Source organism: Leishmania infantum, chromosome 36 (genome assembly GCF_000002875.2).
Source record: "Leishmania infantum JPCM5 genome chromosome 36".
NCBI classification, from domain to species: Eukaryota; Euglenozoa; class Kinetoplastea; order Trypanosomatida; family Trypanosomatidae; genus Leishmania; species Leishmania infantum.
In genome coordinates this window covers 1,224,421-1,247,638 of record NC_009420.2, presented here as the reverse complement: position 1 = coordinate 1,247,638, position 23,218 = coordinate 1,224,421, and the positions used below count along the sequence as shown (strand labels likewise).

Here is a 23,218-nt window from a genome sequence, read left to right as displayed (position 1 = left end):
TCCTTCGCTTCTCAAGTGACCCACACACCCACATCCACACCCACACACAAAAGGGGGCGAAAACACACGTTGTGCCTGCCTGCCTGCGCCGTTATCGTTTTCCTATGGCGGGCTTTGGCATGGCGTACTCCAACGCTCCGCAGTACTCCCGTGGGGTACTGGTGGGCAACTGGTTCGAGGACATTGCCCTCCGCGAAGATCAGCTGAAGCTGTACAAGGCGCAACGACATGCCGCAGTGGAGCACCCCGAGAAGGCGGCAACAAACGCCGTAGCGCGTTCGATGCTCGCGAGTCAGCTGGAAGAGCCGACCACTGTCGTTGCATTTAAGGGAGATGATGTGCGCATAGGGCACCCCTACTTGTTGGTGAACGACAAGACACAGGCTGTTCTGGCTTTAGACCTAATGACTGGCGGTGGTGCCTCCTCCCAGTCGCAGCAGTACACCCTGTCTGGTTCTTTGGCCCCTGGCCCGCAGGTGCGATCCACCTGGACTCTGCTGCGGTGCAAAGACGAGCACAACCACAGCTACAACCGCAACAGCTCAGATGTGCTGCACTACGGCCAGCGAGTTCGCATCGCTAACGAAAACGTGAGCGCCGAGGGCTTCCTGTATGTGCAGTCCTCCCTGTCATCCGGCCTTCGCTCGTCTGAGGTGCAGTGCACCGTGGCCGCTCTCAACGCCTGCGCAGACAACGTGTTTGTAGTGAGCCGCGCCGGCACGGTGCGCGACGATGTGCACTTCGGTTTCCCTGTGAAGGTTGGCGACGGCGTGGTGCTTCTGCACTCCCTCACAAACCTGCCTCTCGCCTGCAACGGTGAGCGCGTGGCCACGTCGTACGGCATGGAGTACGCCGTCACGTGCGGCTACACCACCGACTACTGCTCTCGCTCTCGGGGGGCGGTCGTGGTGAAGCCGGAGAACGTCTTCTACTTCTCTGGCGGTGATGGTACGGATGCAGTGCTCATGAGGCCAAGAACGTCCTCCAGGCACCAAAGCAGGGCATCGGCCATGCTCACAATGACAGCTGGCACTGGTGTGATGGCGTTGATGGAGCGCATTCGTCAGGGTGCCCTAGAGATTGGTGGACGCATCGGCTTTCGCTCCCTCTCCATCGCCCTCGGCGTGGCGTGCAACGAGCAGCGGCAACGTCGCTTCCTTGACCGCAACGAGCTTCGCAAGGCGATTGCTCGACTTGGTGTCCTTCTGAGTCCTATCGAGATGGATGTACTCATGAGGCACTTCGACACAACCGGCAACAACGTCGTGTGCGCACAGGACTTCCTGGCCGAGTTGCGCGGCACAATGCCGCTGGCCCGCATGCAGGCGGTCATCTACGCGTACCAGCAGCTGAGCATTGAGGGACGGGGATCTGTTGAGTTCAAGGATATGCACAGTCTTTTCCGTCTCAACGCCGCCACAATCCCGGATGTCGTCAACGGCGTCCTTCAACGCGAGGAGGCTGTACTCGACTTCGAGAGTTGCTGGCCAGGACGTGTCGGGTGCAAGGTCGGCACCGTCACTCTTGACGAGTTTGTCGACTACTACGCAGATGTGTCGCCCGCGGAGGAGTCTGACGAGCGCTTCTGCAAGCTGCTGCAGCAGTCGTGGGCTATTCCCGTCACCTCTGCCTACCTGTCTGGCGAGCCGCACCGCCTCCTCACCGTGACGTACGACGACAAGCCGACTGAGACGGTGCGTCTTCCCGACTCACTGGTGCTGGACACACAAGACCGAAAGGCTGTGAAGCGCCTCCTGATCCAACGTGGTCTACGTGGCGTGAAAGACTTCACTGTGTCCACCAGCATGTAGAGTCTCACCAGGGAGAGAGGGGCGCACAGGGGAAGAAATGCATACAAGAAAGGTATGGGCAGGGCGGGAAGGGGGACGTTGCGGATGCCGGCAGTCGCTTTCTTCTCGGTTTTCATTTGTACCTTTTCCGTCGCCTTCACCCCCACGTCCCCATCACCTACTCGACTCCTCCTCGCATATCCATATTTCGGCTTTGCTTCCCCACCCTCAACCCCTTTTTTTTTTACTTTCCTGTGTCTTTTCAACGATGCGTGCAAGTGTGTATGTTGTTTGTCGCGTGCGTGTGCGTGTGCGCGCACGCCGGTCCTCCAACTCCTCAGTTGCTTTCACGCAAGTTATGTACATACGGTTAGGAAGCACGTGTGTCTGTGCGCGCGCTCCGTCTCCCTTTGTTGTCTTTCTGTTTTCTCGCCTCTTCTTCTCTCACACACCCTTCTTGAAGGCAAGCGGCACACAAGAAGGGAGAGGGGAGACAGGAGAGGCACAACTGCAACTGGCTTCATTGCGACCCCAACCCCTCTGTCTGTAGCACACCCGCTAGGGATACGCAGGAGGAGAATATGGGCCCCCTTCGGTTAGACGGAGCGTCAATGCCTCTCTCTCTGTGTGGGCACTCACCTTAGCCTCCCTGCCCCTCCTTGTTTGCCCCTGCAGCAACGTGAAGCTACATGGTGACAACGGCGCTCGCAACAGTCCCCTGATGTCACTGCCCGTCAAAGCGGCACGTCTTCAGTGTGTGTGTGTGGTACAGACGCATGGTTCTCCCCTCCTCAGCCCACCGTCCAAACCATTTTGCTGCTCTTTGCTTTCTCTCTCTCTCCTTGCCGCTTCTGCCTCTTCCTCTCCCGTTCAACACGGCCGCCAACCACGAATGGTTGCCTCCGCGCGCAGCGCACAGCCTCCATGACACGCGTGCGGGTGAATCGCGAGGACTGCTCGGTGCAGGTAAAGGGAGACCTCATCACGTTCCTCTACGCCACGGTGGTCAAGGACCCGCTTGTCGTAGCGGCACGCAACGTGACGCAGCTGCTGCGGTCTCGCAAGGATGACACGGCCGCCAAGCTGGTGGCGGACGGCGAATCGTACGTGCTGAAGTTCGAGTCTCTGCGGGACAGAGAAGGGTTCATCGAATCTATCGTTCGCGCCCAGGAAGCGGAGCAGGCGCTGTCCAACGACGAATGGGTGGCCTCCACCATCTGCCACGCCGCCGTCGACGTCGGGGTCCTGGATAAAGAAGAGCTCAACGCAATCATGAGTGCGGCGGGCCAGCGCGGAGTGGAGCAGGCCTTCGATGCGCTGGAGACCCTCGTCGACCGAGAAACGTTTCAGCTGCTGCCCATTACCGAGCAGATGGAGAATGACGTCTTGCGTCAAACTCCTGTGCTAGCGGCGATCTTCCAGCAGCGAGTCGTGGACAAGGAGACGAAGAAGAGCTTCTGGGAGGCGGTGGTGCGCAAGTACTTCTGCTTCTCGCGTACCTTTCTAGAAGAGGACATTCAGCGCCTGGAGGGTGCAAGGCCAGCGGCCACTGCCGCGCCTCCGCCTCCTCTGTCTGGAAGCGCCGCAACCTCGTCCCTCTCCGTTATCAACGCCTCTTCAATGTGTGCGCTGCCGAAGGGCGCTGCGAACGCCATGCTGGACACAGACATCAACGAGGAGGATCTCCTTCACCTGGACGAGAACGTCGAGCCGCTGCTGCACAGCTTCCATGGCCTCTTTGCGGCACACCGGCATGCGCCCGTGGGCAGTGCGAGTGTGCTCCCCGTCAATGGGGCTGTGCTGCCCTTCCCTCAAGAGACTGCAGAGTCGTCCCCTGTGTACCGGCCGCGCTTTGTCGGCCGCCGTGTGCTGCACCAGCTCCCCTCTGAAACCATTGAGAAGGCTGCCTTGGAGACACTTCGCACGTTCTGGCGCAGCAGTGTGAAGCAGCGAAGAAGCATCCTCGCCAAGTACACAAGGAGCAGCAAGAAGGGCGGCGGAGGTTTCATTCAGCGTATATGTCTGGAGCAGGCAGACCGCGCAGTGCAGAACACCTAACGGCGCGATGAGGGTGCGCTCATGCCATCGGCTTGTCGGGCTTTTGTTTTCCCCCAATGCGATGGTGTGGCTGCCGGCAAGAGCCTTTCAAGTAGGGCGAGAGCGCACGCGCCGGTGAGAACGTCGGCGGCACTCTACTCGCCACTGTAGCGCAGCGCATGTCGCTGAAGCGGAAGAGAGGAGGGAGCAACACAAGGAAGCGAACGCGTGTAAACAAACGTGCACAATGGCGCCTACTCGCACAAAGACGTGCGTGGGAAAAAAAAGGGACAGCGGGAACGCGATGCGGTGTGAAAGACTACTCAACGCACCCCAGCCCACCCTGCTGCGCCACTGTCAAGCCAACGCACCCTGCCCCTCTCTCTCTTTCTGCGAAGAGAGAGACTGTGGATTGGTAGCACGCGTCTCACAACATGCGACTGTGGAGGGAGAGAGAGGGCATCGCTTGTCACCGCTGTCCTCTTTCTGTTGTGTACCCTCCTTTTCTCCTCTCTCACTCATCGGCCAGGCAGCACCCCACCGCCGCTGCTTTTCTCTTACTCGGTGACATGGCTTATCCTCCTTCCCATCCCTTCCCTCCTCTCAATACGTGGGCCCTCACAACTTTGACCGTATGAGCAGCAACAGCGGAACAGGAGAGCCCCACGCGATGCTCTTTGCATTTCTCGAGGCACTGTTCTGGGTGTACGCGGTGGCCAGCTGGTGCATGTGCTTCTTCGTCTTCTTCTCCTGTGGAGAGGGAATTCGCTGGTTCACAACATTTCACAACTACCTCCTCATCTTTGGTGCCACCAGCGGTGCCGCTATGGCGCCCTTTCGCACGGTCCCGTCTGGCAGTCTGCTGACGGTGTTCAGCGGGTGGGCCTTTTACGCGATGCTGGTGTCGGTGCACAGCATGCGCTTCCGACTGTGGCGCGGCCATGTTCTACCAGTCACTGCCCCGCTCCTGTTTATGGTGGTGTGGGCGCAGTACCGCTAATCCGTGGCGCGTTCAGCAATGGCAGTGGCGTGCTGAGGCCGCGTTGCTACTGTTGTGTTCGTGTTGTTGTTGGCGTTGCTTCGTATGCGCGTTTGACCGAAACGATGGGTGTCGGTGTGGGTGTGACGCGGCCGGTGTTCACCGGTTTGCCTTTTTGCTTTCGCTTTGAACGCCTCACATGGAAACTCAAGAGGGAAAGAGGCAGGGAACGTTGGGCGATGATGTGGTGGGCCTTCATGCCGTCGTGTCGTGCGTTGTTGCCGCCTCTGTGACTCCCCCTCCCCAGTCGCCCAGATTGGTGGGCCTTTCCCATGCCACGCGCTCCCCTCCCCGTCCTTGTGAGTACATCTCCTCCTGTCTTACTCCTCGCTCCCTTTTTTTTTGGCTCCCACACAAACGACCACACACGCACGCGCGCGCGCCTTCAAGGTTACATCACCAACTATCGTCTAGCCAAGCAACCCTCTTACACACGCGTGCGTGCATTGCCCCGTGATTTCCGTCTTCATTGCACCTTCCCACACACTCCTTGAACAGAGCTGGTGCGTCCTCCGTGGCATCTGTGCATCGCTCCCCCTCCCTCCTTCCTCTCATCTATACATCCGATACCCGTCCGTCTAATCTTCAGCCATGAGCGAGGCACGCCAAATTCAGTCGATGATCGACTTCATTGAGCGCGAGGCTCAAGAAAAGGCCGAGGAGCTCGAGGCGGCGGCGCAGGAGGAGTATGACGTGGAGAAGATGCGCCTGGTCGAAGCGGAGAAGGCGAAGATACGCGCCATGGCGGAGAAGAAGCTCAAGCAGGTTGATGTGGACCGCCGTGTGGCTCGTGCCAACTTCTCGAAGGTGCAGCGCATGCGCGTCATGGAGGAGCGAGCGAGGACTATGGAGAAGCTGCACGAGCAGACGCGCCAGAAGATTGTGGCTATGGTCAACAACCCGTCCCAGTACAAGCCGATGCTGGTGCGTCTCATCCACCAGTCTCTCATGTCCATCCGCACGGACGCTGTCGTACAGTGCCGCAAGGAGGACGAGGCCGAGGTCGCGCGCGAGATTCCGGAGCTGGAGCGGTGGTACAAGGAGAAGACCGGTGCCACCATCTCGATCCAGACGAGCAAGACCTACCTCAACACAGCCGAGGCGTGGGGCGGCGTAGTGGTGAAGTCAACCGACGGCCGCGTCGTGTGCAACAACACGTTGTCCTACCGCACCAAGACGTGCTTCGATGAGCAGCTGCCCACGGTGCGCTTTCACCTCTTCAACCCCGAGGCGCCACTGTAACGGAGGAGGCTGCAATGAGCGACCCACGCGAGGGAGACGCAGGAAGTGGGGGCGTGCGCGCGACTTCCATTCGATAAAGGGAAAAGTGAAGACTCGAAAAGATATAGCGAGGAGAGCGTGGCGGAGACAGGGATTGGGAGGGCGCACTTGCAGGCAGAGCGCAGGTGAGGAGCGCGCCGGTTTGAGGGAAGGGGTTAGTGAAGAACGGAGGGAGCCTGAAGCCGACGGGATTGGTTGTGCTTCTCCTGCACCTCCAAACCACTCTGAAGAGCTGTCTGTTCCCTCCCAATGAATCGAATATGAAACCGACAAGTAAGAGGAGCAAAAGGGGGCAGCGGAGAGCGGCCGAAAGAGCGTGGCCCGCACACTTGCACGCGCGTGCGCACACACAAGCAGCCCCATAAAAAGGAGGAAGGAAGTCTGCTTGAGGCTTCAAAGCCGCCTTGGATTGTGTAACGTGGCACCATCGCTTGTGTTGCTCCGCGTCTTCGTCTCCGTCCTCCCCTTCCCTCTGCCCTATTCCTCGCCCATGCATCCCCTCTCGCTCCCCCTCCTCTAAGCCTTCTCCACACGTCGCGTCTCTGCCTCCCTCCCTTGCTTCTGCCCTTTTCCACATGAGATGAGCGGCTTGCATCCAAGTGTGCGCGTGTTTCGGTATTTTCGTTGTTTTTTGTCGCTGTCGTGTGTGTGTGTGTGTGTGTGTGTGTGTGTGTGTGTGTGCAGGGGGAGGGGGAGGGGAGTGGATAGAAAGGGTGCATGAGTATGGCAGACATAAGACACAGTGCCCGTAGCCCTTTACGAGTCACACGCATCAAGAGCTTGAAATCAGCATATCGATCTCCCTTTCTTTGCTTTTGTCCTCGATTATCTTGCCGTTTCCACTATCGCTGCCCCCTCCCCCTCCAAGAAATATATAGCTGGTGTGTGCACCCCCTTGTGTGCTGGACTGGATGAAGGCCCTTCCCTGTCTCTCACCCTCTCTCGCCCTGGTTCTTGATCGTCTCCCCTTCCCCTTCCCCTCGTCCTTCTCCTTCTTCGGCTTGAGTCGGTGTGTGTTGGCCGATGACGTTGGTGTTGTGCGGTGCGCTTCTGCACTTCGTTCATGTGTGTTGGTGTTCAGGGGAAGGGGTGGCCGAGGTGCTTTATGTTGTTTTTTTGTGGTTGAGTGGACGATGGCGGTCACCCGTTGGTGCTGAGGACGGAAAGCTCAAAGAGAAAATGGGCTTCGTGGCACGCGTTGTGACCCTCGCTCAGGCAGAAGGGGGAGGGAGGTCATAAACAAAACAGCAACCCCACTGACGCCACCGCTCTCTCTCTCTCTCACTCTCATGCGACGAAGGTGGGCCTCAAAAGGGGTGTGCGAAGATGTGTGCGCTTGTCGTTACGACATGTTCACGTTCAGTGCCCATCACCTAGCGCAATGTCTTGCGTCTCACTATGTAACCGGAGTGCGCAGTAAACAAGACGCAATAAAAGTGCTGGTGTGAGTTGTTCGCCGTCATGACATCACCCGGTTACTAAAAAAGCGGGGCTGCGCCTCCGCCCACGACCCTCTCTCCCTCCATCCACCTTCGTCTATTGCTCTCGTCCATCGCCTGTGTTGTTTTTCCCACCTTCTACGTGAACAAAGACGTTGCCTGTGATGAAAGCAACCACACTGCTGCTCTTAACGACGTGTGTGTGTGTGTGTGTGTGTGTGTCACGGTAGCCTATGATCCGTTCTAATGGACGTTACTCCAAATGAGGGCATCACCGTCTCTGCGCTACGGTCGCGACTGAGCGATCTGCAAACGCTATGGGGCACGGCGACGATGGAGGAGGAGTATCTACCTCACAGTGGCAACGTCACGGCCTCGACGATACGGACAGCCACAGAAGAACCGCACGACGGAAATGTATCTCATGTATGCCAACGAGATCACTGCACACCACACCCTGTGGCGCAGGGGCCTGCGAAGCCGTCAACGCTGCCGCTCATATCACCGCGGCCGTTCCAAAGTCACGGCCCACCCACATTCGCTCTGATGAATAATGAAGGCAGAGATCAAGCGTGCCACAGCTCCGTGAGTGCCCCACCTGAGCCGCTCGCCCCCGTCGGCATGTTCTTGACCTCGCACACTCCCTCCACACGATCAACAGGCACTCCACAAGCTCGACCGCGCTCCGTCGCTAGTACGCCGCCGACTTCGTCGCCTGCTCGCACCTCTCACGAGGCGATAGCTCTTCCACCCATTCAAACTCACTTTGTTGGCACCACGGCGGCGACGTGTGCACACTGTGGCGCCAAAGAAGCACGCGCACCAGACGCCCACTGAGGTCGGTGCGGCAAGCGGCTAACAATCGTCGGGTAAGCTTCAGGTGAAGCGCAGGAAGCCGCTCTGCACAGCCACCCTTTTGGAATGCCGGTGCATAAGTGGTATTCTGTTCTCTGGAGTGGCTCTCCATCCTTCTTCATAGCCCTCCTCTCTCTTTCTCCCTCCCCCCTCCCCTCGCAGTTGGAGACGGCGGCGGGTGATTCGGGGAAGTGGGCACCGTCTTCCTCGTCATCACCTCCCCTCCTCCGCTTGTTCTGCGCAACATGTACATTAGCACTGGCTCGAACGTCTTATATATATATATATATAGTTTTTTTCTGTGCTTGTGAGCGTCTGTGACCCGAGAGCCGCTTCGCACACACCTCAGCGAATGGGAGGGACGCGTTCGAATGTGCATCCTTTTCTCTCTCGTCTCCTTCTCAGTAGGGAAAAGTGCACGCAAAAGCGAGAGCCATTCGAAGCTCGGCCGGGGGTCGTCTCTCGGATGGTGCCGAAGCTGTAAAGGCACACGCAGCCCCTCTTGCGCTGTCACCGGTGGTACCTGACTCAGCATCGGTGTGCGATGCAACCTCCCTCCCTCCTCTCCTGTGGTGTCGTTTTTTTTTTTCGCACGTCTGCGTCATCCTCCTGGCAAGTCGCGCTATCAACCAAAGCGCGCTGGAAAAGCAGCAACGGAGAGAGGAGGAGAGGACGAGCATGTAGTTCCCTCTGTCCATCACGCCTGCCCCCTCCCCACCACACACACAAGCCTTTGTCTCGTTCTCTTTATGGTCCCCCTTGCCTCCCCTCTCTTGCCACACACATACGCGCGCGCTGCCGGCCACCACGCTTCCTGGCAGGTGCGACTCAATCGCACGTGCCTCTTTCTTTAGCTTCGCGGTTCTCTCCCCCTCTTGCTTGATATTCGCTTCGAGGTCACATTCGTGCTTGTCTGCGAGAGAGTCCTGCCCGGGGTGCTTTCATGGTGTGTCCCATTTCCCAGCCACCACCACCACCACCACCCACACCCACACCCACACCCCATCGCTATCCTTTCCTCCTCATTGTTTTGTTGTTGCTACTCTTCCTTTCAGTGCCGGTGTCTGCGCTGTTCTTTCCTTGATTGTTGCATGCACGGACGACAAATTCCTTTACACACACGCAAATCGTAAAGGATCCCGAAAGCACGCACCGCAAGGACGATGCAGACGCAAGCGCACAAGGATGTGGTGAAGAACATCGCCACGGCCTCACAGCTGGAAGGCGAGCTCCAGCTCTCGGAGGCCCAGCACGGTGTGGCGGTGCTGGATGTGTACAACGCAGAGTGGGGTCACTGCAAAGCGCTCAGTGACACCTTCCGCCGTCTCTTCACCGACGCCGGCGACCTGGTCCACCTGCGGTTCTTCTCGGTGGAGTGCAATGCGGTGCTGGAGAGCCTCAAGGACCCAGATGAGATGAAGCCCCATCATCCTCAGCAGAAGGGGATGGTGTTCTCCAAGGACACCCTCGTCAGCTTCTGGAGAGAGATGCTCGAGAAGCGCCAGAATCACTCGAAGCCGTTCTTCGCCTTCTACAAGGAAGGCAGGATGCGAGCACAGCTGGAGGGTATAGACACCCCGAAGATCTGCCGCATCGTGCGTGATCTGTGCAATCAGCAGAACACTGTCTCCGAGTACGTCACGAACGCTGATGTGCTGCGGTTTTGGGAGTCGCACTTCTCCCTATCGGAGAACGAGGTGGCCGCGAGCGAGTTCGCGCATGCGGTGCAAGCGGTGCTCGGCGCCTCGGCGGCGGAGCTGTCGGAGGCGGACTTGGCTGACATCACGGCCGAGGTGCAGAGCACCAGTGGGGCCACAGTGTCAGCCGCCGACCTGCAGTCATTCGTCGGCGATAGCGGGAGGGTGAAGGATGCGATTTTGGCCGTCGTCGCAAAAAAGCGGGCGATGGCCACAGCAACTGCAGCTGCACCGCCACCTCCGCCGGCAGAAGAGCTGCAGCCAACAGAATCAGAGGAGAAAGGTGCGGACGAGGATCCGCGGGCGTCGCTTCAAAGGCCGTCGTCCGCTGAGTCCGGTGAGGCGGTGGAGGAAGCGGCGGCAGGCGACGAAGAGGCTGAGGTCGGTGGGGAAGAAGTGGACGTGGACGCAGACGCAGCGCAGGAGACCTTACCCGCCGGGGAAGATACCGCCGAAGCGGCTTCATCGGTGCACGGCGCGCCGTCGCACAATGACGAGCAAAAAGAAGAGCTGCCCAAGACGGTCACGGATGGGGCTGACGAAGAGCCTGTTGTCGAGCCGCCCGCCGTCGATGCGGCGGAGGCGGATGAGGCAGGCGCAGATACCCATGAGCTCGGCGAACCCGCAGTGGCTAACCCAGTGGAGCAGCAAGCGATGCAGCAGCCTGAAGGCAATGAAGCTGACAGCGCCTACGAGGAGCTGCCGGGGCAGCAGGCTGCAGCAGATGCAGAGTCCCCCACGCCGTCACCAAGCCTGCCTGCAGAGGAGCATGGCGAAAGCGGTGTGGGAGAGGCTTCGGGCGCGCCGGCTGATGAGGCTCGCACAGAGGACGACACGCAGGCGTTACCCGGCGCAGCCGAGAATGACAACCAGCACGAGGAGCTCCAGGAAGATGCGCGCCCGCCGTCCTCAGCACCGCAGCCACCTATGGACACCATGGAGCCAGAGGACGGCGACGACGAAGAGCTTGGCGAAGCGCCGTCGTCTGCGCCGCCGGCCGACACTGTCAACACCACCGGTGACCAGGACGAGTCCGTCGTCAATCAGATCTTCACGAATCGCTGGGTAACGGTGACAGAGGAGGAGATGCACGTGTGGAACACGGTGGCAGCGTTGCCGCTCCACTATCCCCAGAGCACGACGATGATGGCGGATCTGACGAACAACACGACGCCGGTGCACGAGGCATTGTCGACGACGGCAGACCTCCCGACGCTGGCGGAGTATCTGACAGCGCAAGGAGTGCCTTACTCCGACATCAATATGATGTGCATCGCAGCAGATCAGAAGGTGGCTTCGGAGAGCCTGTCGTACGGCAAGCTGTCGCTGCTACTCATCTCCTGTGACCCGGAGGAGGGAAAGGGCCTGGTGCCGCACTGTGAGACGTTCCTGAAGGAGCTGTCGGACGGCACCCTTCTCAAGCATCAGCAGCCGCTTGCCTTCACCGCCCTTGCGCTGAGTGCCTCCGTGGCCTACCCGGACGAGTGCTTCTGCTACTGTGTTCCCGAGACTGCGGTAGCAGCCTTCCAGGAGCTCGCCGTGGACGACATCTTCATCCTGAATGCACTGACGCCGCTCAAGACAACCGTGCCGCAGGACGGACAGTTTATCCTGCGCATCATCGGCCTGCCCAAGGTGATCGAGCTCGCCACGACGGATGAGAACGAGGACACAATGGTGCTGAGTCAGTGGTACGCACGCTTGCGGGTAGCCGAGCAGGGCGCCGGTGCCCTCACCGCGCACTTCGTGGAGAACGTGTGCGATGATGAGTTCCAGGACTTCCTCTTCGGCTACATTGAGCGCCTCATCGAGGATGAGAACCGGCTGGACAAGAAGCACGGCGACGAGGAAAAAAGCGCCGAGGGCGATTTCAACGATGAGGAGCTGGACGACGGCAAGTCCGCCGAAGTCGCCACACCCGAGCCCGAGGATGTGCTTTAGAGGAGACAATGTTGTGCGCTGTCCACGTCAGTCATATCCTCGACCCCGATCAACGACGTCAAGGACAGCCACCTCATCCAAAGAGGGCAACAGAGAACCACGTAGAGCACGATGTATATACCGCGTGATCGCTTCGCTTTTTTGTTTTTGGTTGAATCGCTTCAGCTGATTCCATTTTGGGTGTGCATGAGTGTGTGTCTTTGGGCGCGATGTACGCAAGGAAGAAAGAGGAAGTGCACGCTACCGTTGTTTTTCGTTTCTGTCCTTTGCTTTGCCTGTGTGGCTGCATTGGGTTGCTAGCAGCCTCAAGCACGCACGCACTGCGCTCTCCCGTGTCTCTGCAAGGATGCAGGAGAGAGTTGATCCTGTGATAACTTCGTCAGCGCCCTTTGGTCAACCCATCTGCATATTACCATGCCAAGGGCAGCGGCAACCGTGCAGCCTTCCTCGCTATCTCGTGCCCTATCGTCACCGACTTCGGCTCTTCCTCCCACCCCCACACACACACACAACCACCACCTCCCTCCCCACACACATGCACACAAAGTAGTCCTCCACTTACCTTTGTGGTCCATATGAAGGCATTTTTCATCGGCAAGCGCGAGTACCTGCGTGTGCTGAGCCTACAAGAAACGATATTCAACGCCAAGATCGCTCGACAAGTGAGTGTGCGCCGCGGTGAGTCGAAGCTGCCGCTCTTGCCGGATGTCGTAATCCTAGTGGAACACAGCACCCCTGTGTACACCGTAGGTCGACGTGACACCGCTCACGGGCTTCCGCCGCACTGCAGCATCGACGTCGTCAAGACGCGGCGAGGCGGCGGTATCACCTACCACGGCCCTGGACAGCTCACCATGTACCCAATCGTCAACATCCAACTTCTGTGGAAAGATTGCACAGCGGGGAAGCCACGCTCGCCGATTGAGTGGTTCAGCTGGGCACTGGAAGAGGCAATGATTCAGACAGCTGCAATGTACCACATACCAACACATCGATTCAAGACTGGGGTATGGGCTGACCAGTACAAAGACATCCCGGCGCAGAAGCTCGGCGCCATCGGGCTACAGCTGGGGAGTTGGGTTTCCATGCATGGAGCCAGTCTCAACGTCGCAAGCGATCTGCACTTCTTCGACGACATAATTATGTGTGAGCTGCCGGACCGGCGCGCCACATCACTCAGCAACGAAATGCAGCACCGCGGCATCACCGAGTCGTCACCGCTGGTGCAGGCAACAGCGCCAGTTCTGCTGCAAAAGTTCATCGAAAGTCTTCACCAGCCGCCGAGCCGCGCTGCGCCGCAGCTGGTGGACTTGTCCGCGGACGCGGACTGGCACGAGCGCGTAATAGATGCCGCCGGCATTTCAACGCCTTAGCGCAGGGACACATCGCGTCCACGCGCTAACACTCAAATTTCCGCGCCCTGGCGCATAGGCTGTGAAAACACCGGCGCGACACCTTACCCAAAACCGGAAAAAAGAAAGGCATCCTTTACAAAGCGGCATGCGGGAACCCCCCCACCCTGCCGCCCCGCCACGAAAACCAACCCCCGGCCCCCGCGGGGGCCGCGCCGCTGCTGCCCCTGGGCCAACCCAAAGGGGCCCTAGGGCCCGGGCCCGGAAGGGGCCGCCGCCCCTCACCCCGGCGAGAGGGGGGGCGGCCGCCGGAGGAAAGCCCGAACCACCACCTCACCCAGCGCCGCCAGGGCCCCGAAACAAAAAAGCCCGGACGCCGCGAACGACAAAGCCGGCGCGCGCAAGCGCACTCGGAGAGGTGCGGCAGTGAGTTGATTTGCGCTGGCGCATTTTCTCTACATCGGAAACGGGCCTTCGTGGTACATGAGCGCTTTGACACGCCGCTTCCCAGCCCATCGCACGTGATTATATTACCCTGGGGCGAAACAAGGTGCATGTGCACAAGAGCAATAGCAAATTCCTATATGTGCTCACTGGAACGCTGACCCATGCATGGATCTCTATGATGTCAAGGTCAGCCAAAACGCAGAAACTTCATGCAATTCAAAGTCCGTCGAAATAGAACTGCTTGCACAGGCAGGTACACAGCTTCTATGAAGACTTTCTAGTTCGCTCTGTGTTTCCTCCATTCTTCCCTGCACCTCTCTTGCATTCAAATGTGTGATATGCTCTCCGATCAACAAATAATCCCATGTGAACATAACAGAGAGTATTCTTTCAAGCTTCGCAAGCCAAACAAGAGTCGAAAATGCGCGGTGGCTTTGGACGTGGCGGTGGTGGCCGCGGTGGCGGTCGCGGCGGTGGCCGTGGCGGCGGCGCGCGTGGTGGAGGCCGTGGCGGCGGTCGCGGCGGCGCGCGTGGCGGAGGCCGTGGCGGCGGTCGCGGTGGTGGCCGTGGAGGCGGTCGCGGTGGTGGCCGTGGCGGCGGTGGTGCGGGTGCCAAGGTTATCGTGGAGCCACACATGCTGCATCCTGGCGTGTTCATTTCTAAGGCCAAGACCGACTCTCTTTGCACGCTGAACATGGTGCCTGGTATTTCCGTTTATGGCGAGAAGCGTATCGAGCTGGGTGCAACGCAAGGAGGTGATGACAAGAAGGAGTACCGTCTGTGGAACCCCTACCGCTCCAAGCTGGCCTCCGCCATCTACGCTGGTGTGAGTAGCATTCACATGGGTCCCGGCTCGAAGGTGCTGTACCTCGGCGGTGCAACGGGTACCACCGTCAGCCATGTGAGCGACCTTGTGGGCCCGGAGGGAATGGTGTATGCTGTGGAGTTCTCGCACCGTGTAGGCCGTGATTTAGTGGAGATGTCGAAGCGCCGCCCGAATATTGTGCCCATTATTGAGGATGCCCGCTACCCCATGAAGTACCGTATGCTTGTGCCGATGGTGGATTGCATTTTCATGGATGTCGCCCAGCCAGACCAAGCGCGAATTCTTGCACTCAATGCACAAGCTTTTCTGCAGAATGGTGGTCACTATGTAATCTCTATCAAGGCTAACTGCATTGACTCCACCCTGGAGGCCCCTGTAGTCATCGCGTCGGAGCTGAACAAGCTGAAGAAGGACAAGCTGAAGCCGCTGGAGCAGGTGTCTCTTGAGCCATTCGAGCGCGACCACGCTGTAGTTGTTGGCGTGTATCGCCCTGTCAAGAAGTCGAAGCAATAATGCGCTAAGCACATGCCATCCCTATTTGACACACTGTGCTGAGCAATTTGGATTGCGTGTGTGATGGGGACTGTCTGTCGGTTTATCGCACTCTTAGCTTGTGTCGCCGCTTTCCTTTTTGTTGTTGTTGTTTTCTAGCGGATGTGCCTGGAAAGCAAACACAAAGGCAAGTTTTGCTTCTTGTAATGCATGGTTGTTGACGGTGGCAAAAGCAGAAAGTTGTGAAACCAGTAAAAATAAAAAAAGAACTGAAGCAGGGCTCCTGGCAAGAGTCCTTCTTTTTTTCCATGTCGCGCTCTTCGATCCCATGCGGGGGATGCTAGTGGAAACCACAACGCAGGTAAAAGGTAGCATGTTATCTGTTTTCTTTTGGTGTTGCTAACAGTTTAAGGCGCGTTAACATCGTTGCTTTTGTTGTTAATCGATATATTTATCTAAGCATTTCACTAATGTGGTAAAGGGAAGAACAACAAAATACTGATTAAAAAAGTAAACAGGCTACGAGCATCTGGTCAACTGTGTTGGCACTGAACTCGTTTCCTTACAGTACCAGTGGTGAAACCATCAGCTTATTTAGTTAACGACTCTCGCAGTCTGTTATGCCTACTCAGCCGCGCTGCACAGTATGTGCTCTCGCATATATTGTCACGCCCGTACCTCGTGCCGGCACGAGCAATTCAGAAAAGGATGCACTCCCTTTTGCAACAGCCAGTGCTCTCGCTTTTGCTCTAACCTCCTTCTCGTTTGTTTTTGTGCTTTAAGGAGAAACTGCTCTTCGCTTTAGTCCGTGAACTTTTCTTTCTCATATTGAATACTAGCTCTGTGATGTCAGTCAGCAAAAGAACGCTTTGCGTTTTCAATGTCTAGTTTGGTGTCGAGTCGAAAGCGCATGGCAGAGTATTCCACCTTTTCTGACAAGTGGAGTATTATTGAGGAGACAATACGCTGCATTTTCAAAAAAGAGGTGTCGAAGAACTCGTTCCAGAGAATACACCACTCTGTTTTTCAGTTGTGCCAAGCACATTACGGGAGCCTCGTATTGGAGCAGCTGGAAGAACAGTTTTTTGCCCAAGTTTCCATCATCGTCAATCGAATCGATGGCTCTTCAACGTATGTTGCCGATTTTTTGCGTGAGTGGCAGGACTACAATGACTCCGTGAGCCAAATCAGCAACATTCTCTTGTACTTCAACAAGAACTATATGTACGCCTGCCATCATTCTTCCATCGAACATCTTGGCGAGCGTATCTTTTGCTCCTCTACTTTAGGCAATCCTGAAGTCTCTGCGTGTCTGATTGCCTCCATCAAGCAGCTGATTCACGTGCCTGCCGCAGAGTCCACGATTCGGGACATTGGCCAGGAATTATACACCGCAGAAGGCAGTAAGTACTTTGCACGTTGCATGGAAACCCCCTTCGTCGATGCAATGGTCGATAAGTATGTTGTGCAAGGGGAGCAGCAGAAGCAGGCTCTCACCACTAGCGGTTATTTGCAGTGGGTACAGAACGTTGTGTGTAGCGAGAGCCACAAGTATGCCGATACGTTCTTCTACATTCTACTGGACAAGCTGAAAAGCGCACTTTACTCCTCACTCGTTCTCAGCGATCCATCATCTGTAAATGAAATGCTGACGGGGCCGACAGGCTTGGTGCAGATGCTGGAGGAGTGGGATGTAGCCAGCATTTCCACTTTTGTGCAGGTTTTCTGTGCGATGAAGCGGGAGAAGGACGTCACTGACGTTATTGCGCATGTACTGAAAGAGAAATGCGAGGACATCATAAACGATCGAGACACAAGCACCTTTCCTTTTCCAGGGGTACAAAAGATGCTGCAACTGATTGAGAGGGCAAAAGCGCTTGACGGCCTCTTTCCATCGGAAGAAGGGCATAGCCCGTCACCATTTTTACGTGTTATTCGCAACGTCTTGGGCAATGATACGCGCTTTATGGAAACCCTCTCGGTTTACTACGACAACGGTATTCGGCAAGGCAAGGATGATATTGTGAGCACAGTAGGAAACAATGTTCTTACTATTTTGCAGCTGACGCCTGATCTTGAGGCCTTTGAAGTGGCGTTTCGAAGTCACCTGGCAGTTCGCTTGATTTACGCGAAGCCGCACGCGGTGGATATGGAGTGTCTCTTTATTGACCGCCTTTTCAACATCTACGGATCAAGTGTGGTGAATCGATTTCAAAAAATGGTTGAGGATATCCGCAGTGCCACGGCTGCGCAGGAAAAGCTGATAGCAGATATGAAGACGAAAAAGATATCCCCTCCCCTAGAGTTCGATGTCCTTGTTTTGACAAGCGGTCTGTGGCCGCAGTACACCAACATTCCTCTTAGCATTCCGCAGAGCATGGAAGCGTGCAAGCGCGTTTTTCAGGATTACTACCGCCGGCGCCACAATGGTCGGAAGCTCGTGTTTCAGATGAGTTTGGGCTCGATTGCTTTTCAGCTTTGCCATGCTGGCAGAGCGTACCATGTGTCGGCGCACACTCATTTTGTGAACAGTATCATGGCACTGAACTCGGATGAAAACTTGAGCGTTGCAGTCGTCGCTCGACAAGGTGCGCTCAGTTGTGACGAGGTACTTACTCAGTTCAACACCCTTTGCCACGTTGGTCTTGCCGAGCGCAACGGAACGGAGTTTAGGTTTAATCGTAACTTTTACTCCTCGAAGCCGAAGGTAAAAGTGAGTGCAGGGGTGCAGAAGTCGGCTCACGACGGCGGTGGCGCCTCCACCGCCACTCGCAAAGGCATGGATGGCGCACGAACAATGAGCCTGGATGCCACAATCGTGAAGCTCCTGAAAGAGCATAACAGTATGGATTACCAAACTTTATGCGGCGCCATCGAAAGTGCGCTGCGGGATGTATGCTCCCCTACACGAGCGGATGTTAAGCTGCGCATAGACGCTCTGATAGAGAAAGGGTTGATAACGCGAGGTGAATCGGCGCACTGCTACTTCTACTGTTCGTGAAAAACACGTCGTATTTCTCATTAAAAAGAAAATGGGGCAACAAATCACTAGCTTCTCTTCTCCGACACACTTTCAAGTGAATTGTGTAGCTGTTTTCTTTTTTCGCGCTTTTCTGTTGCGTACCACTAGTAACAGATCGTAGGCGGCGTGTTCAAGGGCATTTTATCCTCACCGCCTAAGTCCACTTGCTGGAAACAACCGCAAGCTCCCCGCTCCTCTAGCCTCCTTTCCACCACGCTTTGGTGACGGCAGAAGGTTCAAGCCCTTGTCTGGTGAAAAGCAGGAGAGCAAGCTCGGCGATATGTTGGTGCAGTGCGCGCAACCTTGCTGGAAAGGCGAAGCTTTCATTCTGTTCTCTCTATCCTGCCCTTATTCTCTATGGTTTGTCTTCGCTGTGTTGTTGACACTCCTTTGACGGCGTTCCACATCACGCAGAAAGGGGGAGAGCTTGCTAACAACGTAAACAGCATTATGGTTCGCGTAATCCGTCGATCCTTCCTGGAGGAGGTGTCTGAGCGGCTACCTGTGTCGACCACGACACTGGTTGCCATCGTAGTAGGTGCTGTGTCGCTGTACATTTTCTACAGGCGAAAAGGGCCTGTGCAGCGGCCGCCGACCTCTGCAAGGCGGCCTCTGAGTGCACCCCGCGATGCCGGCGAAACATGTGATGCAATGATGCGCATAAAGCAGAAGGCGTTCGTTGGGAAGAAGATCTGCATCGCATGGGAGGTTTTGTACGACGGCAAGGGCTGGAGAGCCCAGGGAAAAGCGCTGGAAATTCTCCGGTTCTACGCGTTTTCCTCGGAGGTGTATCTGATGTGCCGCATTCGTGATGCCGACGACAAGAGGCAGATCCTTAATCTCGTCAAGGCAGTTGATGGAATCGAGCGTCATCGCGTCCTCTTCTGCACCACGGAAAAGGGATACGAAGCCTTCACGCGGCAGATCGACCCGAGCCTCCTGATCACAAACAATGCAGCGCAGGTAGCGTTCTTGAAGCGCGTCATTCAGACCTTAGTCCTCGTCGGCGGCGATGGCGTTGTCGCGAGCAATGTGGCGTGCGTGCCTTCTGTGGAAGCTATTGCCGTCGACCTCGAGTGATCGGCAGCAATGAACAGTCAAAAATGCAATAAGACGCAATGCATCAAAGGTGGCTTTGCTTTCTCACTCTATGTTTTTCTCTCCTTATTATACCAAAGGCACTTTTTCTTCTTTGTTGTTGTTGTCTGTGATGTGTGTGATGTGGATACGTCCACTCCTCCAGCACGCGCTTTTGTGCATTTATGAGTTTGTGTGGTTGTGAAAAGTATCGTCGTGCTTCTGTGTCACGCATGGCTTCTTGTGTTCATGGTTGCGTGTGGGTGACTGCTGAAATGACGTTCAACTCATCAAAACGCGAGAGTTCGAAGCGTTTCCTCGTCAGTAACTGCGCAGTTCCGTTGTTACGTGAGCATATGCAGCCCCACCCTCCTCCAAAACAACACTCTATCGCAATTGATTATGCGGCTTGCTCGTTTTCGACCCTTGGTCTGCCAGCGTGCACACACACGCCGCAGCTGCATGCTATGCCTATTCTTGTGTCTCACTATTCTACTGAATCAGCCTCCCCCTCCCCTACTTGCTTTTTTGTATTCTGCCTCTGTGGCGTGCTCTCAAGCTAGTTCACGCAACGCGAGCGTCCGCGCCGCAGCCATGCCGGATGAGCGCATCCTGCTCGTGACCGGTATTCCCTCAAAGCAATGCACCAGTGAGTACCTGTACTCCCTCTTTGGCGCCTACGGGGGTATTCAGCAAATCCGTATCGGGTCATCCTCCATCACGAAGGGCTGCGCCATTGTTGTGTACGAGCAATGTGAGGCCGCAAATAATGCAGTCGGCGCACTCAACGAGTACGCTCTCAGCAAGGACCGCGTGCTTCGAGTGTCTGTGTACGAAGAAGAGAGAGATAAAAAGGCCCTCGAACGGCGGAAGCGGAAGCGGGAGATGCAGGCGGAATACAAGAAACACATTGCCGACGTCGCACATGCCGCTGATGAGCCGAAAGAGTGACGAGCCGCGCAGACACTTTGCATCTGCTCTTAGCAGCTACTACTATGTTTCGCGCGTGCAGTTATGGTTGTTGGTGGTGTCGCGTATTTGGAGCCGTGTGCGTATGTGTTTGCACGTGTGTGTGTGTGCGTTCCGAGATGAGTGCGTGAGAAAGACATGCAACTGTTCTGCAGACCCGACTAAAAGCGAGGGCGAACTTGCTCAGTGCGCGCACAGTGGTGTTACGTCACGCGAAGCGGCGTTTGTGCTGTGCCTCCTCCCTTTTCCTTTCCCGACTCCTCTGTCTTAACTCCTCTCATGCCCTGTTTGTCAAGGCCTTCCTCCCTGCACTCCGCCTCCCTTCCCCCCTATCCCCTCTGTTGAATAGTATGGGAGCACCGCACATCACATCCTACGTACACAAAACTCATTGCATCATTGGGCTGTAGCTTGCAGGCGAAGCAGCGGCCTTGCAGCAAGCAATGCTATCAGTTTTGATGTTCCTGAACTCCCGCGGAGACGTGGTGCTCTCGCGGACGTTTCGGGCTGGAAACTCTGTGCGGTCGCTAGCCGAAACCTTCTGCAGTGAGATCATCTCTACAAAGCAGGTTGACCGTTGCCCTGTCAACATTGTGAAACGCATGTGCTTCATTCATCTTAAGCTGACGGAGCTGTACGTCGTGATGGTGTCCGACTCAAATGTCAACTGCCTCATGTGTCTCCAGTACGGTGCACGGCTGCTGCAGCACATCCAAAATGACTACGAGGGCTTGGACGAAAAGCGGATCAAGGAGAACTTTGTTGCTCTGCAGGGCATCATCGATGAGTCGATGGACTTCGGATACCCCATCCTGACGGACGCAGAGGCAATGAAGGAATTTATCACGAAAGACGGCGTGGATGCTGCCGTTCTGAAGAGCACTCGCGAATCGGAGCGCATCGCCGATAGGATGACCGGCGAAACGCCGTGGCGGGTGGAGGGTCTTGCGTTCCGTGTGAACGAAGTGTTCGTTGACGTTTTTGAAGATGTGAATCTGCTGCTCTCCCAAACAGGAGAGACGCTGCAGAGCAGCGTGTTAGGGCGCGTGGTGATGAACAACTTCCTCTCCGGGATGCCGGAGTGCCAGCTGAACTGGAACGCGAAAGTGATGAGTCACGGTATCGACGAGGCGGTCGAGAGCCATGGTGCCGGTGGTACAGGAGAGGTGGTTCCCTTGTCAAGCATCTCCTTTCACAACTGCGTCCGCCTCAAAGCTTCTGGTGAAGAGCGACGGCTCACCTTTGTGCCGCCGGATGGAAAGTTCACCCTCATGACGTACCGCTCCAATGTGAACGTGCAGCCACCGATGAAGGTGCTGTCGGCCAAGGCACGAGAGATCTCGAAGACACGCACGGAGGTCGAGTTCACACTACGCTCAGACACCTCAGCTGGTCGGGCCGCCAAAGACGTCCAGGTGAGCGTCGCCTGTCCGGACAATACAGCTACTGCTGAAGTGAAGGTGGGGCGTGGCAAGGCTAATTATGACCCCGTAAGCCACGCCATCGTTTGGAAGCTGCCGGAGGTGAAGAGTGGGGAGGAAATCACTTTCTTCGCAGAGATCCGCCAGATTGCCCCGACGGAGAACACGGAGTTGCTGTGGACGAAGCCGCCTATCCGCATCGCGTTCCAGTGTGTGTCCCTGTCGCTTACAGGCTTGCGCATCAATGAGCTGGTCGTCAAGGAGCCAACGTTGATGTACACGGCAAGCAAATGGATTCGCTACACCGTCATGGCGGGTGATTATCAGTGCCGCATATAGCGCACGCTGTGTGTGCCGCCGTGTGTGTAGAACCGCACCCGCTGCTCCCCCATTCAACTCACCATCCGCTCTACATGTGGCGTGCGTGTGGATGCATGTGTGCATAGGTGCTCTTCTTCGAATGCAGGCATGGTGTGGAAACCCTAAAGAAGTGGAGGAGGGGGAGGGAGGAGCGGAAGCGAGGCACTGGCTTGCAACGGTGATAAAAGAAACCGGTGAGGGAGAAGGGCGACTTCTCGGGCCTCATCCACCTCCTCCCGTCAACGCGATGGAGCGCTAAATCCGCTTGACGGTCGTCAGCTGCCCTTTCGCTCTCCCATTCAGCCGCCACAACTGCACACGCATCCTGCCTCGTGTGTTCGCGACGCGCTTCAGTCCGCTTTGTTGCGCTGTTGTAACTCTCCTGTTCCGTGTTTCGCTTTCTTCGTCGTTCGTCGTGCCTTGGGCATCCCCTATCCACACATCACACACACACATACACGCGTATATGTTGCCGTTGCCACCCCACGTGGCATATGGGCAGCTGTGTGCACGTACGTATGCGTGTGTGTGCTGTGTGTGGTAGGCCTTGGCTCTTTTCGTCTCTCTGTCCTCCCTTCTTGTTTGCGGCCCCTTGTGTTTCGTTGTTTGTTGCGTTGATTTTATGTTTGGTGCGCTTACTTCCTCTCTACAGCTCCCGCCCCCCGGATGCAAGCGCATGATGATGAGCCGATGGAAGACGCTGGCGATCCGCTTCGACTACCCTGTATACGTCAGCCTCGAGCATGCGCCTGCCTTCTCCCTCGTGATAGCGTGAAGACGAAGACTTCCTCGCCTTTTCTTCAGTTGCGGCTGCATCTAGGGGAAAGGTGAGAAAAGAAGTGCAGAGGACATGCGTGGCGAGCATACTCGCACCGATGCACATCTACAGAGTGCGTCCCGCAGGGACACTATACGGTGTTCCTCCTGGTCGAAGAAAACAAAAGGAAAGGCTGTCGTTTCCCGTTTCTCCTGGCCTTCCCCGCCAACGAGTGTCACCGTCCCTCCCTACCTCGCCCGCGCTCTCGCTCTGTTTCTCCTATACCGCCTCCGACAATCAGAAAGACTGTGAGCGTAACATTTCGAAAACAAGGGCGCACGGAGTATGCCCATCGAAGAGGACGTCGCCACACCCTACCAGCTGCTGTGCTGGGAGCTGTCCGCGTTGCCGCTTGC

General features: G+C 56.7%; 10 protein-coding genes across 10 annotated transcripts; all 10 read left to right on the top strand.

Annotated features, from left to right (window-relative positions):
• Positions 1-104: 104 nt before the first annotated feature.
• On the top strand, positions 105-1,811 carry LINJ_36_3270 (conserved hypothetical protein; the record flags this gene model as incomplete). Its single annotated transcript, XM_001469682.1, has 1 exon — positions 105-1,811. The coding sequence occupies one exon, from the start codon at positions 105-107 to the stop codon at positions 1,809-1,811; it is 1,707 nt and encodes a 568-aa protein (XP_001469719.1).
• Positions 1,812-2,714: 903 nt separating this feature from the next.
• LINJ_36_3260 (conserved hypothetical protein) lies at positions 2,715-3,848 on the top strand (the record flags this gene model as incomplete). The annotated part of the gene is made up of 1 exon (XM_001469681.1): positions 2,715-3,848. One exon carries the CDS (start codon positions 2,715-2,717, stop codon positions 3,846-3,848), a length of 1,134 nt encoding a protein of 377 aa, XP_001469718.1.
• A 1,609-nt stretch (positions 3,849-5,457) lies between these two features.
• LINJ_36_3250 (putative ATP synthase) lies at positions 5,458-6,108 on the top strand (the record flags this gene model as incomplete). The annotated part of the gene is made up of 1 exon (XM_001469680.1): positions 5,458-6,108. One exon carries the CDS (start codon positions 5,458-5,460, stop codon positions 6,106-6,108), a length of 651 nt encoding a protein of 216 aa, XP_001469717.1.
• Positions 6,109-9,604: 3,496 nt separating this feature from the next.
• Positions 9,605-12,079, top strand: LINJ_36_3240 (conserved hypothetical protein; the record flags this gene model as incomplete). Its single annotated transcript, XM_001469679.1, has 1 exon — positions 9,605-12,079. One exon carries the CDS (start codon positions 9,605-9,607, stop codon positions 12,077-12,079), a length of 2,475 nt encoding a protein of 824 aa, XP_001469716.1.
• A 575-nt stretch (positions 12,080-12,654) lies between these two features.
• On the top strand, positions 12,655-13,452 carry LINJ_36_3230 (putative lipoate protein ligase; the record flags this gene model as incomplete). The annotated part of the gene is made up of 1 exon (XM_001469678.1): positions 12,655-13,452. The coding sequence occupies one exon, from the start codon at positions 12,655-12,657 to the stop codon at positions 13,450-13,452; it is 798 nt and encodes a 265-aa protein (XP_001469715.1).
• A 1,060-nt stretch (positions 13,453-14,512) lies between these two features.
• On the top strand, positions 14,513-15,217 carry LINJ_36_3220 (fibrillarin; the record flags this gene model as incomplete). The annotated part of the gene is made up of 1 exon (XM_001469677.1): positions 14,513-15,217. The coding sequence occupies one exon, from the start codon at positions 14,513-14,515 to the stop codon at positions 15,215-15,217; it is 705 nt and encodes a 234-aa protein (XP_001469714.1).
• Positions 15,218-16,076: 859 nt separating this feature from the next.
• LINJ_36_3210 (cullin-like protein) lies at positions 16,077-18,197 on the top strand (the record flags this gene model as incomplete). Its single annotated transcript, XM_001469676.1, has 1 exon — positions 16,077-18,197. One exon carries the CDS (start codon positions 16,077-16,079, stop codon positions 18,195-18,197), a length of 2,121 nt encoding a protein of 706 aa, XP_001469713.1.
• A 672-nt stretch (positions 18,198-18,869) lies between these two features.
• On the top strand, positions 18,870-19,298 carry LINJ_36_3200 (conserved hypothetical protein; the record flags this gene model as incomplete). The annotated part of the gene is made up of 1 exon (XM_001469675.1): positions 18,870-19,298. The coding sequence occupies one exon, from the start codon at positions 18,870-18,872 to the stop codon at positions 19,296-19,298; it is 429 nt and encodes a 142-aa protein (XP_001469712.1).
• A 399-nt stretch (positions 19,299-19,697) lies between these two features.
• Positions 19,698-20,246, top strand: LINJ_36_3190 (putative pre-mRNA branch site protein p14; the record flags this gene model as incomplete). Its single annotated transcript, XM_001469674.1, has 1 exon — positions 19,698-20,246. One exon carries the CDS (start codon positions 19,698-19,700, stop codon positions 20,244-20,246), a length of 549 nt encoding a protein of 182 aa, XP_001469711.1.
• A 461-nt stretch (positions 20,247-20,707) lies between these two features.
• Positions 20,708-22,024, top strand: LINJ_36_3180 (clathrin coat assembly protein-like protein; the record flags this gene model as incomplete). The annotated part of the gene is made up of 1 exon (XM_001469673.1): positions 20,708-22,024. The coding sequence occupies one exon, from the start codon at positions 20,708-20,710 to the stop codon at positions 22,022-22,024; it is 1,317 nt and encodes a 438-aa protein (XP_001469710.1).
• Between the last annotated feature and the right edge of the window lie 1,194 nt (positions 22,025-23,218).